The sequence below is a fragment of the Nelusetta ayraudi genome, unplaced genomic scaffold, assembly GCF_046127955.1.
Source record: "Nelusetta ayraudi isolate G7.1 ecotype Tasmania unplaced genomic scaffold, CSIRO-AGI_Nayr_v1 ptg000015l, whole genome shotgun sequence".
Lineage (NCBI taxonomy): Eukaryota > Metazoa > Chordata > Actinopteri > Tetraodontiformes > Monacanthidae > Nelusetta > Nelusetta ayraudi.
This window is the reverse complement of record NW_027466065.1, coordinates 1,600,001-1,615,088: the sequence shown is the minus strand read 5'-3', so window position 1 is coordinate 1,615,088 and position 15,088 is coordinate 1,600,001. Positions and strand designations below refer to the sequence as shown.

The window sequence follows — 15,088 nt, the reverse complement described above, 5'->3', positions numbered from 1 at the left end:
GTGTGTGTGTGTCCCATAATAATCAGTCAGAGCTCTGCTTCCCTGAACTTGCAGGCCAAGCGATCAAGGTTGAAAAGTCCTAGACTAGGCCAGCAGGGGGTGCTGTGTCGATGGCAGCCATGCCATTCTCCCTGTTCCAGGTCAATTAACCCTGTCAATGATTTGGAAATGAAAAATAATAATTTGAATGAATTAAGTATAAATTCTGACCCCAAACTAGGTTCCAGTGTAAAGAGTACTTACTCCTTTTGTGTAAACCCTGAAAACCCCAATCCAAAATCTCTCATGCTATCACTTTTTAGGGTCAATCTAGAACATTTACGACTCTGAAGAGAAAGTGATTATTATCGAGACAAAATATTTATGGAAATTTATCCAAAATATTGTTGACAAAAGGCTTTGTCAAACTGAGAACTATTTGGGACAGTAGAGGGCGATGCAACTCTTTTGAGTTTCAGGCTTGAAACCGTTTTGTGGGATTTTGTGACTTTAGAATTAAATTTTCCCCATTTTGAAGAATCAAACAAATTGGAATAAGACATTTGTTACTAAATAACAGCAACAACGAACCAAAAAAATCATCCTAACACTGTGGTCCGGTATCTGCGTGGATGATGTCACGAAGAAGAAAAATCAAAAATCCTTGTCATAACTGTTCTGGGAAAGAAGAGCAAACAAAGAAAGTGTCAGTCCGGGAAGAGAGCGAGAGAGCGAGAGACGGACATACACACACACACACACACACACACACACACACACACAAACACAGCAAGAGAGAGAGGGAGAGAGAGAGCGAGAGAGCCGCAGTGCATTAGAGGGGAACTCGGCTGACTTTCCCATCATTCCCTCTGGGCAGCAGACGGAGCTGCTCCGCTGGATGTTTGAAAGCTTCCTGTCTCTCGGTGAAGACGTCGCCTGGGTGAGTTCAAACACATTTTTTTTTTCTAAATATTCAGTGTTTTTTTTTTTTTTTCATTGTTGATCTTTCAGGTGCAGCCTGATGTAAAAAAGTAAAAATTCCTTTACGCTGCCGAACAGACGAAATTCTGGGTGGAATTGTAGCCCCGGTTTGAACTCCTCTTCTACTGAATGAACCGAATTAAACAAGTAACAAGAAACATTGAATTTTAGTAGTGAATATTTTGATTTCCCAGCTTTTAACCCATTCCAAACAGCTCCTGTTGATTTTTAACAGAGATCTAATGGAACAGAAAAAAAAATAGTGACTAGAATATTATTGGTGTATTTAACCCAACTGAAAACCTTTTATGGAGACAATGCACATGCAGTTTTTTTTTCTTTTTTTTTCTTTTTTTGGGAGGGTGGGGGGGGGGGGTGTATTTCTACCCTATTGTGGGTGTTCCAGGTGAGAAGTCAGTCTGTGGAAGACTGTGGAAGGAATCTTGGAATATTTTCATAATTATCAGCCATTATCTTGATGATTTAGGCTAAAGAAGCGTAAAGAACTTTTAAAAAAGGATGAATGAGATGACACTTTGGAAACACGAGCGCCGTATCATTGCGCGTTGACCTCTGACCTCCCTCCTCCCGCAGCCATGGAGTGCTTTAAAAACTGCTGCCGGAACCTGCTGAGGAAGAGTGTGAAGGAGCAGGAGACTCAGGGTAAACTTTGAACACCACAGCTCTGCCACCCCATCGCTTGGTTCTCGGTCCTAACTTCTGCTTTTTCCCTTCGGCGTCGCAAAGTGATCACGCTCAAGATGCCGCCGTGCGCGGCGGGGCCGTCGGGGGAGGAGCCTGGCGGGGCCAGGAGGGCGGCGACGGAGGACTACCTGCTGTCCAAGCTGCCCCCCGATGGCAGGGAGGTGCCCTTCGTCCTGCCCACCTTCAAGGCCTCCTACGTCCAGCCCAGAGGCTCCCGCTTCCCCAACCTGGCGCCGGGGCCCCAGAGTAGGTAGCAGCGGCAGCGGCTGATGGACTCACCGGGCTCGGGGACAAAAGCCGGCCGTGATTATGTGGAGCCTGGCCCTGGGTGTTGGTGTTGACTTAAAGGCTGGGTTGGTAAATAGGGCCAGCGTGGTGGTGACCACGGTGAGCACACAGCCTGGAAGTGGCACTCTTTGTTTTTCCAGCAGTAATCAAGCACCTGCTGTTTCTCCGGCGTTTCACACTGCTGGTTTTTCCGCCCTTGACCAGGAAGGTCCTGGATCCTTGACTTTAGTCTAGACACCTTTAAATGTCCCTTAGTGTATCCAGTTCAGCCCTAAAACTCTATAAGCCCCAATGCAAATTTAGCCCTGTGTTAACAGCCTCCTGCCTGGTTTTAGTTTTCAGCTTCCCACTAACCTGGGAAAGCTATTGATGCCCTTTGTGACATCACAGAGGGTCAAATTTGTTTTTAATACACACTGTTATACATTGGCTCAAAGTGAGTAACTGACACTGTTGTTGCATAATGTCGTTAGCCTAATAGCATCGTCGCCTAAGTCATATTTGAACATTTTTTAGAAGACAAGCACGTTGGTATTTTTTTTTATCAGATATCACAATTTGGCCAAAAAATGACTTAGGCAATCATGCTATTAGGCTAACGATATGGGGCCTCCAACTTGGTGTGCAGTGTGAGAGGGATGTTGTCCAAGCAGCGGGTCGGACGGTGCCTCTGTGTGAGAATCCTGCCAGAACTGGAGCTCATCGCCTCATGTGTGAGAGTTTCATTAAAAGCGGCTCAGAGGTTCAGTGAGCTTTGACAACACACCAGGATGTCTGTCCTGTTTCCTGCTGGACTGGCTGAAGAAAGGCTAAGGTTGACCTCTGACTGTGTGTGTGTGTGTGTGTGTGTGTGTGTGCGGCCGAATGAATGAATGAATGAATTTTATTATTGTCACCGATCTCTTTCGGGATTATGAGACACCACAGAAACCGTATTAAATTATACCATTCATTTCCTGTTGGTGACGCCACAACTGACCGCAGGTTAACACATAAATGAAAGAGTAAATATAATAAAATAAAAACAGACTTAATGTCAGGCTTTCTTTAAAATATTCGGCAAGGGCGTCATTCAGCCACATCAAATCAACAGTTTTACGCCAAACAACTTCTGACGCAACTCACGGTACAAGGGGCAATAAAACACCAAAGTGGAACTCCTTCTCAACATCGATGTAACAGTAGTCACAGAGTCTTTCTTCTTCTGGGACCCCTCCGGTAACCTCCCGTGTCCCTGTGTGTGTCTGCAGGTTCAGCCCGGTGCACGTACGCCGAGAGGAAGGCTGAGCTGCTGGCCTCTGGTCCCCTCACCTACAGCCAGGAGTCCAACCTCCACCTGAGACACATGACCGACTTCGTCTCCCCCGGGTCGAGCCGACGGAACACCCTGCAGGGCAGAAACTCCGGCCCTCAGAGCCCAGCGAGCAGAGGTTAGCGCCCAAAAATCACCAACAGTATCAAGATGAAGGTGGGAATCAGAAATGAATCACCATCTGTCCTTCACCGCTGGAGCGCAGCCTGCGGGGAAGAAGGTTGTAAACAGAGAGCGATAAGAAGCCCTGTATGGCTCTTTATTAGTAATGGCAGACACGCAGGAAGTAGAGCGGCCCACCGGGTGTAATTACAGCAGACTTCTCTCCCTCCTCCTTGTTCCCAGGAAGGAGTCTGAAGCCGGCCGGAGCGCAGCGGCTCTGCAGCTCCATGTTCGATCTGTCCAGCTGTCCGGGGAGCCTGCAGGTCAGACGTCCGCCCGTCTAATCTGTCCCCTCGTGGCCTTTTCTCACGCCTGGGTCAAGCACAACTAAATAAACATAGCTCTTTCCACTGTGATCAGCAGCTTGTAAAGTGGGTCACCGCAAAAGAAAAGTCCCTTCCAGGGAGGGATTTTTATTTTAAGCCTAAAAACACAAAAAAGAGTGTGTAATCAATCACTCAGGTACTCCGATAGATCAGAGGTGGATCTTAGGTGATAGTAGACTCAACCGTTGACGTAAATCTCAGTTCAGACTGGTTTCAGTGGACGTTGTGAAGCTGCCGGGTGGGTCCTGACCTCCTCTGTCTCCTGTCTTTGGGTTCCACCCGTTGCAGCTGGACTCCAGCGTCGCCAGCAGCACCTCGTCCACGATCGGCTCCGTCGAAAGCAGCCTGGGTGCGTGCACTCTCCCCCCAGCAGCTTATGCTCGAGCAACATCGCAAAGGCCACGTTAAAGACACCACATCACGTTGATTTTTTTTTTCCTGATGTGACCCAGACTCCATCACCCTGTCCGGGGACGAGCGCGAGCTGGGGAAGGTGTGCGTGCGAGTGAGCTACCAGGAGGCCGTGGAGCAGGTGTGGATCACTCTGGTCCAGGTAAGGTTACCTGCCGCTGCACAAAGAGCTCCACTGTGGCCCCTCTGAATGGGGCCTCTGTGGCTGCGTCACAATGCGTCTCCAGAGCGGAGTCGCTCCTTTGACTCTGGCCGGAGACTCTCCACCACGAAAAAAAGAACCCAGCCGCTTTTGTCTTTGAGGAAACGTGAAAGTGTTTGGAGCAGTGAGGCGCAGTGATTTCTAGATCTGAGCCGCTGAGGCAGCACATTCAATGTGAGTGCGGAGAATCACATTGAACAAATTCTAAGTAAAAGGCTTTAAAGGTCCAGTGTGGGAAAATTTTAAGGAAGCCCAGCCTGGTGTTTCGTATTTGGGGCAAAGTCAGGTGGGCTTCCTTAAATTATGGCACAGTGCAAGATGGCAGCTAACTAGGAGCAAGGCCCTTATGGCTCTATGGCTCTATGGCTAAATAATTACTGTATATATTGTGCTGCAGGTATACACTTTGATTATAAAAAAATAAATATTATAAATTATAGAAAAAACATATATGAAGCCAAATTTTACACACAAAACCTTTCAAGTTACAAATGTGAAGTCTTTGTATGAGCCACACTCAGTGTCCTTCCAAAGTCTTTTTACTCACTGTTCAACAGACCAACACAGACCGGTTTCGACAAAGAGTCTTCTTCAGTGTGTTCGTCGCTAACAGTTGGTAGCTAACACACTGAAGATGACCCTTGGATTTTGCTCTTGAAAAATTCAAGGCACAAAAATAAATGTTCACTGATGCGCTCGCGCGTAGAAACCTTCTCTTAAGCGCAGACAGTGTTGTTGCACTCTTTTCACCGATGGTTTTTGCATTGGCATCTTTGACAAAAGTCGCTCCATCGTTAGCTTGTTTGCTAAGTGGTTGGGACATCGCTGAACCCTACTGTCACTTTCAGTGTTCAGACGTCAGCGTCGGTCTGGATGGAGCAGAGCCGCAGAAGATTGGATTCAAAGGGATCATCACCCTCCCGAAACCGGTGCAGTTCAAAAGCTCCGTCAAGGAGTGCCATCAGGTAACACAACATTATCACATCACAAATAAAAAAAACCAAACAGCATTTCAGCAGCTCCATCCGGCTGGCATTTCACCTTTTCCACTTCAAACCAACCTCCTTCACCCGGACTCTTTCTCTCTCCCCCCCCTCCGGCCCCGCATTCAGGATGTTTCCTTCATGGAGACCTTTGTGTTCACGCTGCGTCTCCAGCAGTTGCGCTGCAGCGCTCTGGTGCTGCGCCTGCAGACGCACGGCCCCAAGAAGCGCACGGCGGCCGAGTGCGTCCTCTCGCTGCGGCAGCTCGACTCTCAGGAGACGGAGCACTGGTTGGAGCTCAACCCACCGTCCAAATCATCAGTGAGTTGCTTAAGATGCATGTGCTTGTATGTAAAGCTGGTGTGGGGTTCGGGGAGGTAGAGTCATGCATTGAAACCCAGTGGCACGTCGTTTCCTGCAAAGAGGTGGAGAAATTCATTATGGCAAAGCGGGGGTTGGAGGGATGTTTTTTTTTATTTTTATTTGAAAGCAAATAATAACCTCTCAAAGTGTAAAAGTTGGATGGCGGGGGAAAATGGCTCAGACGTCCAAAAACCCATTTTGCGCAGATCTATCTGCAGACTGATAAGTGGGTGAATGTCTGGCTGTGAAAGTGTTTGGGCACTTACGGGAGCAGCCGCTGAGTCATCGGCAGGTTGTTAAGGAGACCACGTGAGACTTTGACTAGCAGCCGCACACAAAGAAACAACTTGCCCAAGTGACTCTCACTCTCACTCTCACTCTCAGTCAGTCACCTGACCAGCAGACGGACTTGTGGCAGTCTTGAGAGATGACATCTTAGCTCTGGCGCACCACAAATCAGAAGACTGAAGAAGTACAAAGAAAACAAAGTGCAGTTTTGGTTGTAGTCGCCGTAGCCACGGCAACACCGCTGAGACAAATCATGTAGTTGTTGACTTGAATCTTACTCAGCAGTGAAGAGGCCGACTCACGTTGGAGCTCAGACAGACAGACAGACAGACAGAATAAAACAAACTCCTCAAGCCCCAAATCACCACAAATACGAAAAAAAAAAAAATGCATTTTGTGATTCTGGTTTGAAGAGTTTGATCAAGATACGACGTGACCCTCCGACTGCAGGTGTGCCACGCTGAGCTCCACCTGACCGCCTGCTTCCAGCCGGTCAACGGCCGCGTCCAGCTGCAGGTCCTTTCTTCTCAGAACCTCCCGGCCTCCTCCTCGCCACTCAGCCACGGTAGGTGGGCCGCGACGCTCAAACGCTAGCTCGCTCGCCACCACTCATACATGTAAACCACTCTGGGTCTGGGCGACAGTGTTTTTCGTCAAGGTGGAGATGCAGCAGGCGGGCCAGGCAGCGCCGACCAGGAGGACTCGGGCGCTGAAGGCCTCGGCCACTCAGTGCCACTGGAAGGAGACGCTGCACTTCCAGCTGGCGGCGCTGGACCAGGAGTGCTCGCTGCTGGTGAAGCTCTACAGCCGGAGCTCCGTCAGGAGGAAACAGTGTCTGGGACAGGTGAGTCCACCCGACCTGCCATGCCTGCCAGGAACAGAACTCGTTGTGACTCAGCGTTTCTCTCCCGATGATCTCTGGCAGGTGCTGCTGGGGTTCGACAGCCCCGCCCCCGAGGCCGCAGCGCAGTGGAGGGACGCCATGGTGCACCCGGAGAAGGTGGTGGCGGCGTGGCACGCGCTCACTGCCGTCTGAACACCCTCACCAGAGGGTCCACTTTGAAAGGGACCCACGTTTCACCACCTTCTGTCTCTGGCCGGACGCGGGACATCATCAGATGTCAAGTCAGACACTTCAGACACTTTGGGCTCTCGGTTGCAGGTTTGGTTCTCGAACAAAACGGAGGTGGTGGTTGTCAACAACAGGAACAACAACAACAACAACAACATCTACAATTTCTTTCTTTTTAAATGTTTTGTTGCTAGTAGACATCTTTCAGCCACCACGGGCCAGTGAGACAGATGTGTTGACCCGTTAGCTTGACTTGAATCTTGGACTGGAACAAAAACATTTGCATTAAAAAGTCTAATTTACTTGTTTAAAATTTACTTTTTAAACAAAGGATGCATCTCGTTGGTTTTAGAGCTGTATACATGTTTAACAGCACTTTCATTTTTTTTTTTCAAAGTGTATTTAATATTGTAACGTTAATTAGTTTTACTAATTGGAGGTAGCTGTTCCTTGCTGTAAATATTAAAGGTTTTGACGGTGGAAAAAAACATGTCGCTGTTGGTGAAGTTGTGTTGTTCGCGCCGGTTTGACTTGCGCAATCATTTCTGGGTGTTAAGAGATGTTCACAGATGTGGCTGTTTGTGGGGTTTTCTTTCTTTCTTTCTTTTAAAAGGTCTCATCTGAGACACACAGAAGAAGGAAAACAGGCCTGGATGATGAAACAGGTAATGGGCTGTCTTGTGAAACAGGTCAACAACTGTAAAAGACTGTGTGGACGCGGGTTCTTTCACTGAGGAGCACCAAATCAGAGCCTCCGCTCTGCTGTCGGCCCTGATTGGAGTGGCCGGCTTTTCAAATTCAATCCTCATCGCGAAGGAAATTTAGCTGGAAACTAGGGCAATTTCAGCACTCAAACTCAAACTCAGAGGAGGAAGCTCAGGAGAGGAGAAAACCCAGATAAAAATGAATGTATGTCACATTTTCTTGAGATGGAAAACAAAGAAATGGCAAACCGTCATTTTGGTTGCACACAATCCCATCTCGACCTTGTAAAGCCTGCGACTGACCAGCGGTAGCTGCTGTGTGTAAGCAGCTGTGGACACACACACACACACATCCACCCTGTGTGTGGGCCAAGACGCCACCAGTCCTGTGAGTGTTTGTGTTTTAAGTGTGTGTGACCAGGACAACCGGCTGCTCCACGTGAGCCGGCTTGCGTCACAGCCATTCATATCCTGCCCTGACAAAACAACGCAGTATTTGTTTTTTTTTTCCCCCCCCATTAATTAATGTTTGATTTATGGTTAATGTTACACAGGGAATTTCAGACACACCTCAAGCTTGCCACAGCTCCCGAGTGATTTGAGGAGAGTCTTTGTCGCCTTGTTTGGCTCCTTTGAGTCTTTTCGCAAGTTGGGGACAGTGAGGTCTTCCTTCAGACTAAATTTCTCATATGGCCGCATGCTTCCGTGTGCAGTGGCTATAAACTAGCAGGTTGAACTGTAAAGTTCAGCAGCAGACAGATAAGTTCCCACCATCAGGCCCTTGATGCATAAAGAGCAACAGTGTTCTGGCTTCTTTCCAGAATAAATACAGTTATGTAACCCGAGACCCTCCACCCCCAAACCCTTTTTCTCCTGCCTGTGCTTATCAAGTCTCACAACCTGTCAGACGGACCTGCAAGGTAAATAAAGACTTTCCAACAACATGATGGATAAAAATAGTAACTCAGATAGGGAAATTATGCAGGATTTCTGAGTAAAATTGTCCTTTTTTCAGCTGTAGAGACAAATTATTTCTATGCAGAAGAAGCAAAATGGTTGTACCCCCACCCCACATTGTTAAAAGTTTTTGAATATGAATAATACTGCGAGGACTATTGGTTCCAAACAAGATTTTTTTTCCTCCCCTGCTCTTTTATTCCTCCCTGGTCCCTGCAGAGAAGCGTTTTGACCTCCTGGGCTGCTTCTAATGAGTAACCTAACAGGAACCAGCAGACAGATTTGGGAAAACACAGAACGATCTCCCGGCCAAGCCAATGTGTGCTTGCACAGGCGGGGGGGCCCTGCTAATAACAGCCTCTCTGTCTCAGAAGCCACAGTATTTCTGTTCTGGGTCTCCCATTGGCCACAGCTGCGGCTTGGTGAAGGAGCCAAGGTTGACCAGCAGCTGCGAGAGAGTGAGTGAGTGAAGTGAGTGAGTGACAGAGAGAGAGAGTGAGAGAGAGAGAGAGAGAGAGAGAGAGAGAGAGAGAGAGAGAGAGAGAGAGAGAGAGAGAGAGAGAGAGAGAAAAATGAAAAAAAGAATGCCTCCCCAAACCATTACTGACCCATCGCCAAACTGGTCATGCTGGATGATGTTTGCAGGCAGTGTAACGTTCTCCACAGCATCTCCACACTCTGTCACGTCAGTCACATGTGCTCAGTGTGATCCTGCTCTCGTCTGCGAAGAGCACAGGGCGCCAATGGCGAATTTACCAATCTTGATGTTCTCTGGCAAATGCCAATAATGCTGAAGTGTGATTGACTTGGAGTTACATCATGCTCTTTTGGTGTTCCCTTTATTTTTTTGACCAGTATATATTCATATATAGGAACCACTCTATAGTGCTTTTACCAATAGAAAAAAAAACAAAAAAAACATTGATCAGGCCATATTTTACACCCTGGACATTTGAAGCTCTCATCCCAACTTGGCCACGCTGTGCATCTGGAAGAGAAAGTGCGCCCTCGCGTGGCGACTAAAACAAATCGCACTCATCCCAGTTTAGATTGAGGCGAGTGTGTGTGTGTGTGTGTGTGTGTGTGTGTGTGTGTGTGTGTGTGTGTGTGTGCGCCGCGGGGGGCGGGAGGGGTGACGCACTCAGACAGACACCCGCCCGCCAGCCTCGTCATGAGGCACCTGAGCAGGTAGCAGCAGGCGGAGCGCAGAGTCAGAGCGGACGAACGGAGAGCAGCATGGACGCGGAGAAGAAGAGCGCCGTCCTCAGGGAAGGATTCCTGGTGAAGCGGGTAGGACTCGAATGGTGGAAACGCAGAGTTTCGGGAGAGACGCAACGTGGAGGAAGTAGTTCTGTTCCTTTGCGCGCGCCCCCTCTCAAGATGATGATGATGATGATGATGATGATGATGATGATGCCGAGACTGATTCTTCCAGGGCCACCTGGTGCACAACTGGAAGGCCCGCTGGTTCGTGCTGACGTCAGACAAGCTGCGTTACTACAAGTATGAGGGGGGCAAAAGGGACTCGTGCCTGCGAGGATCCATCCTGCTGAGGGACTGCGAGGTCATCTGTCCCTTCCTGGACTACGAAAACCGACCGGTGAGCTCCACTTTTTTTTTTTTTTTTTTTTTTTTCACTCCAAATGTGATGTTTCTCCTCATCTGACGAAGTTATTTCAAAAATTTTGTCTGTCAAAGAGCTCCTAGAAAACCCCTGGATAAATACTTGGATCAAAGCTGTTAATGGCAGTGGAGCCAGATAGTAGCTTCACATAAGATTCAACAGTGATTCAACAGATCAATGAGACCAGCAAAAATAAAAAAGAAGACAAAATCCTGAAGACAAAATTTCACGCACAAGGAATATTTACATTGTGAAACAAAACAGAATTAAGTATGAAAGACAAACAGTGCAACTGAGGTTTTTCCTTTGTTTATGTTGTATTTGTGAGGAACCGCAGTGAAGGTGTTGCCTCACCTGATGATGACGCCATGAATTGCCTCAGGCTGCTCCTTTGTCAGGACCTGAACATACAGCTTAGAGGAACATCCCACCAACCTGTTATTATCTCTGTTCGCGTGTCTGTTTTCTTTTTTAATCATCCATCCCTTTTCGCAGGTCCCAAAAATTATTCATCCCTCTTTTCTCGCTCTCCTTCCCTCCAGCTGGTGCTCAAGGTGCAGACACAGCACGGGGTGGAACACCACCTGGAGGCCTGCTCGCGGGAGGAGAGGGACAGGTGGGCGGGTGACATCACCGCTGTGGTGGACAAGCTGAGGGGCAGCCAGGTGGCCACTGAGGACGAGCCCGACGGCTCGCGGCTGCACAACTTCAACCTGGGGTGAGTCGCACACAGCGCCGCGACGCCCTGCATCGTGTCCGATTCCATGTCTGACCTGCTGCTGCTGCTGTTGCTGCTGCTGTTGCTGCTGCTGCTGCGACTGCTGCTGCGGCTCGTTTCGCAGCAAGGTGCTGGACTCCATGTACGACGTGCACAGCGGCATCTGTATGAGCAACCACGTGGAGCAGGGCAGCACCTACAGCAACTGTTTCTCAGGTGGGCCACCAGTTCATGCATAAAGTCTTGTGTGTCCTTTTAAATTTGAGTATTACAATTTTTATTCTAAAAAAAAAATCTACATTTAGCAAAAGAAGGTCTGCGTGATGCTTAACGACTAGAACGCTGTAGAACAGGCGTGGGCAAACTATGGCCTGGGGGCCATTTTTCAGTGTTTTCAGAGTCAGTTGAATAAAGAGCTAAATCCTGTTGGGCTTCAAAGACACAGATTTTGTTGTAACACTTTTGCTCATAAAAAGCACTTTTTCTACTTGATTTGTGATGTGTCTTATCCTCATGCTTTACAAATGTTTTATTTCCCCTCCCACGCCCCCCAAAACACATTCATTTCACATTTAGCGAGTCGTCCATAGTTGTGGTGTCTCCTGCAGGTTCCGCGGTGGTGGACTGGCTGGTGTTCGCTCAGCTGGCTCTGACCCGTGTGGAGGCCTTGACCCTGGCCTCGGCCCTGCTGGAGGAGGGCTTCCTGCGCACCGTGGGCTTGAAGAGCGCCGAGGCCCTGCGGAGCGGCGGCCTCAGCGAGCAGTTCCTGGACGACTCCACGGCTCTCTACAGCTTCGTGAGTACCAGCGCGAGACTCCCTTTCGGAACCAATTGGTCCTGAAAGCTGACGCGGGTGTTGCATCCCAGTCCGACAGCATGAAGAAGAGGGGCAGCGTGAAGGCCGAGACGTCGCTGTCAGCAGTGGAACTAAGCGGGAAAGTGATCAAGAGAGGCTACCTGCTCAAACAGGTGAGCACTCGGCACACTGGAACTTACATATATACTGTATATTGACATTGAAGACGTTGTAGTAAAACACAGCGTGCAGAACCGCGCACAACCACTTGGAGGGCTCACGTCCAAATGCATGAACCTCATTATTTGACGCTTTGGCATGGTTTGACACTAGTGTCCAACGTTGTAACCGGATTTAGAGGTCAGAAAAGAGGAGACGCATGATTGGTCTCCTTTAAAGGTTAAGACTAAACACTGATGCTGCATGATGTGGCCTCTCCCCAGGTTCTCCACAATCCAACAGACCTGAGCATGATTAGCATGAGGCTGATTGGAAACTGTAAATTGTCTGAAATGTGTGAGTGTGGATGGTTGTTTTGTCTCTCTGTGCGGCCCTGCCATGAAGTGGCCACCAGTGGATGGATGGATGGATGAGTGGATGGATGGATGGATGGATGGATGGATGTGGTCACATATCCAGCTCTCACTCTGCCCTCCCTGCCTTCTCTCTGCACACAGGGACACCGCAGGAAGAACTGGAAGGTGCGGCTGTTTGTGCTGCGGTCGGAACCGGCCTTCCTCCACTACTTCGACCCCACCAAGGTGACTGGGAGAGTCCGGGGCAAACTGTAAAACTGGGACTGAGGAAATGGAATTGCAGAGTCATAAAAAGCGTCTCACACGAATTGACGGTCATAAAAATTGCACGGAGCTTTTACTTCCCTCTCTCTCGGCCGGGGAAGAAGAAGATAGCGGGAACGAGTAACGTTGCGGTTTATGAGAGTTGTTCATTGACAGGCCAATGTTGACGACCTGAGTCATGAAGTGACTCGAGCCTGAGTCGGTCTGATCCACTCCCTGCCCTCTGTCATCCGTCAGGAGGACGTCAGCCCCGTCGGCGGCTTCTCTCTGCGAGGATGTCTGGTGTCGTCTCTGGGCGATAACGGAGTTCCCTCGGGTGAGTCACTGCAAAGGCAAATATCTCTGGGGTGGAGTTGGAAATTTACAGTATTAAATTCCCAAATTTACAGAATTTACTCTTGGGAGATGCGTCCTGCTATGAAAAGAGAAGCTTATGAATTTCTACTGCTACCGCTGCTAGCAGTACTAATGCCATTACTGCCATTACTACCGCTGACAAAATAAAAGAGCCTCATTATCCTCTAACAACAGTAGCAATTCCATTACTATTTCTACTTCTTCTTCTTCTTCTTCTTCTTCTTCTACTACTCCTTGCTAATAGTAATGATGATATAAGTAATAATTATTAGTAATAATAAATTTTAGTAATTAATTAGTAATAAAACAAATAATTGTTTTGTTAGTATATTTTTTTTTTGTGAATTAGTATCCTCTGTCCACAACTTCTAACAACTAACACAATAATATCATTGATAAAATAATAATAGTGAAAATAAAATAATAGCATACATTTTAATACTTGCTTGTCATTCATTTACCTTAAAAGAAGAAAAACAAAAATCAGTAAAGAATGTTGTGACATTTAATATTCTCCTTGACTGAGTTCAGCTTTTGCTATTCCAGCTGCCCAATCGGCCAAAACATGTTAGAAATCTGATAAAACTCTCACTGACTGCACGAAGAGCTCCTGATGAACAGAATAATTCAGAAGTAACGACCGCTCGTTGGCTTTCAAGGCTGGAAAGACGGCTCACCTTGTCCTCTCCCCAGCGCAGGTGTGAAAGGCAACGTCCAGGGCAACCTGTTCAAAATCATCACACAGTCGGACACGCACTACTTCATCCAGGCGCCGACCCACCAGGACAAGATGAGCTGGATCGACGCGATCAGAGAGCAGACGGCGTAGGAGAGTTTCAGCAGGAGGGAGCCAAAAAAATAAATAATCTGGGCGGTTTAACTCAGAGCAATTTTAAAGCCACAAATATGTAGCAGTTTGTCTTGTTTCGGCCAAGTAGGAACCTGTTGAAATACTGTCATATCTGTATTGTATGTTCTAATTATGAAATATTTTATTTAGCTCGAGACTGTGGATCTTAAGAAGTATTACAAAAGCACTTCTCTCGTCATCACTCATGGGAATGTTTTTCTTTTGAAGCAGCAGAAAAAAATACTGATATGGATATTGAAATATCGCTAAGATAGTTATTTTTTTAAGTTTTATTTTTTTAAGTTTTATTTTCACCCCTGAATGCTTTATTTGGATGATCTTCAAAAAAAAGTGTCTGAGAAATGGTTAATAATAAAACAAAGAATACTGAAGTGAAAAAATGGCAGGTTTTCGCTCATTAATTATTATTATTATTTTTTTTAAATCCTTGCTGTTGCAACTTGCTGTTTCAGTGCTTTAGACTTTTCCCATTACAGCTCCACTCTGCACTGGTCTTCCGTCGCATTGCCATGAGGTGAGGCTGAAGTCTGCTGTGTTTTGAAGCCCGAGGGCATTTCCTCTCCAACACTTTTGCTGAAGCGAACGACTTTGGCACCGTGACGGAGTACAAGCCGGGACAGGAGTGGCCTCGGCACGCAATCTCCCCCCCCCAATCATCAAGTTTTATTCCTCAGCGGTGGCTCCCAGGGCCGCGCCCACCCGGCGAGCCGAGTCAAGTCTTCATCCACGCTGACTCAAGCCGAGCCGCTGCTGCGGCCATGTGACGCAACGCTGCAGACACTCGCAGAGGTAAAAGCTCAGGGTGGGGGGGCAGTCGGTCAACCGCAACATGCAAAACCAAAAAAAACAAAAGTCACCGCTCGTTACAACAACAGAGATTTATTGCAACGCGTCAGTATGAAACGTTTACATACAAAGAAAAAAAAGTGCCGGCAGACACAAAGCAGACGGCTAAACGGGTCGAACGTCATCCTTCCTGCTTCATTTCTTCTGGAGGAAAAACTAGGAGGAGGGAAGAACCTGTTTGTGTGTGTGTGTGTGTGTGTGTGTGTGTGTGTGTTTGACTGGCATGCATTTAACGAAGGCTACTTAAAGTCTTTCGACGTGATTACAGCTGTTACAGTCGGGCACAGAGTGACATTCATCTTCATGCAGGCGTAGCGCTTAACCCCAAAGAAACCAAACCTAA

General features: G+C 47.8%; 3 protein-coding genes across 4 annotated transcripts in view; 2 read left to right on the top strand and 1 right to left on the bottom strand.

Annotated features, from left to right (window-relative positions):
- The first annotated feature begins 761 nt into the window (after positions 1–761).
- On the top strand, positions 762–7,396 carry tc2n (tandem C2 domains, nuclear). Of its 2 annotated transcripts, XM_076023309.1 has the most exons (12): positions 762–919; positions 1,555–1,623; positions 1,708–1,911; positions 3,204–3,383; positions 3,611–3,690; positions 4,042–4,102; positions 4,206–4,306; positions 5,215–5,331; positions 5,479–5,670; positions 6,451–6,565; positions 6,645–6,844; positions 6,926–7,395. In XM_076023309.1, the coding sequence occupies exons 2-12, from the start codon at positions 1,557–1,559 to the stop codon at positions 7,034–7,036; spliced, it is 1,428 nt and encodes a 475-aa protein (XP_075879424.1). In that variant the 5' UTR covers positions 762–919; positions 1,555–1,556; the 3' UTR covers positions 7,037–7,395. The 2 variants fall into 2 exon arrangements, with proteins under 2 accessions (XP_075879424.1, XP_075879425.1); XM_076023310.1 differs by lacking the exon at positions 762–919 and having other exon boundaries at positions 1,557–1,623; positions 6,926–7,396.
- A 2,472-nt stretch (positions 7,397–9,868) lies between these two features.
- On the top strand, positions 9,869–14,259 carry plek2 (pleckstrin 2). Its single transcript, XM_076023141.1, has 9 exons — positions 9,869–10,023; positions 10,169–10,333; positions 10,900–11,075; positions 11,200–11,291; positions 11,684–11,871; positions 11,943–12,044; positions 12,549–12,632; positions 12,909–12,987; positions 13,727–14,259. The coding sequence occupies exons 1-9, from the start codon at positions 9,970–9,972 to the stop codon at positions 13,855–13,857; spliced, it is 1,071 nt and encodes a 356-aa protein (XP_075879256.1). The 5' UTR covers positions 9,869–9,969; the 3' UTR covers positions 13,858–14,259.
- A 500-nt stretch (positions 14,260–14,759) lies between these two features.
- LOC142886285 (galectin-related protein B) overlaps positions 14,760–15,088 on the bottom strand; it is a 4,957-nt gene continuing 4,628 nt past the window's right edge. Inside the window, exon 5 of the mRNA XM_076023307.1 lies at positions 14,760–15,088. This exon is cut by the window's right edge and continues 620 nt beyond it. The gene's annotated coding sequence lies outside the window, so the exon portion shown is untranslated.

Bases quoted from the DNA above. Each gene is read 5' to 3' on its own strand.
- tc2n (XM_076023310.1), top strand. From the start codon at position 1,557: ATGGAGTGCTTTAAAAACTGCTGCCGGAACCTGCTGAGGAAGAGTGTG. The intron at 1,912-3,203 runs GTAGGTAGCAGC...GTGTGTCTGCAG, and splicing joins CCTGGCGCCGGGGCCCCAGA to GTTCAGCCCGGTGCACGTAC. The intron at 4,307-5,214 runs GTAAGGTTACCT...TGTCACTTTCAG, and splicing joins TGTGGATCACTCTGGTCCAG to TGTTCAGACGTCAGCGTCGG.
- plek2 (XM_076023141.1), top strand. From the start codon at position 9,970: ATGGACGCGGAGAAGAAGAGCGCCGTCCTCAGGGAAGGATTCCTGGTG. The intron at 10,024-10,168 runs GTAGGACTCGAA...TGATTCTTCCAG, and splicing joins AAGGATTCCTGGTGAAGCGG to GGCCACCTGGTGCACAACTG. The intron at 12,045-12,548 runs GTGAGCACTCGG...CTCTGCACACAG, and splicing joins GAGGCTACCTGCTCAAACAG to GGACACCGCAGGAAGAACTG.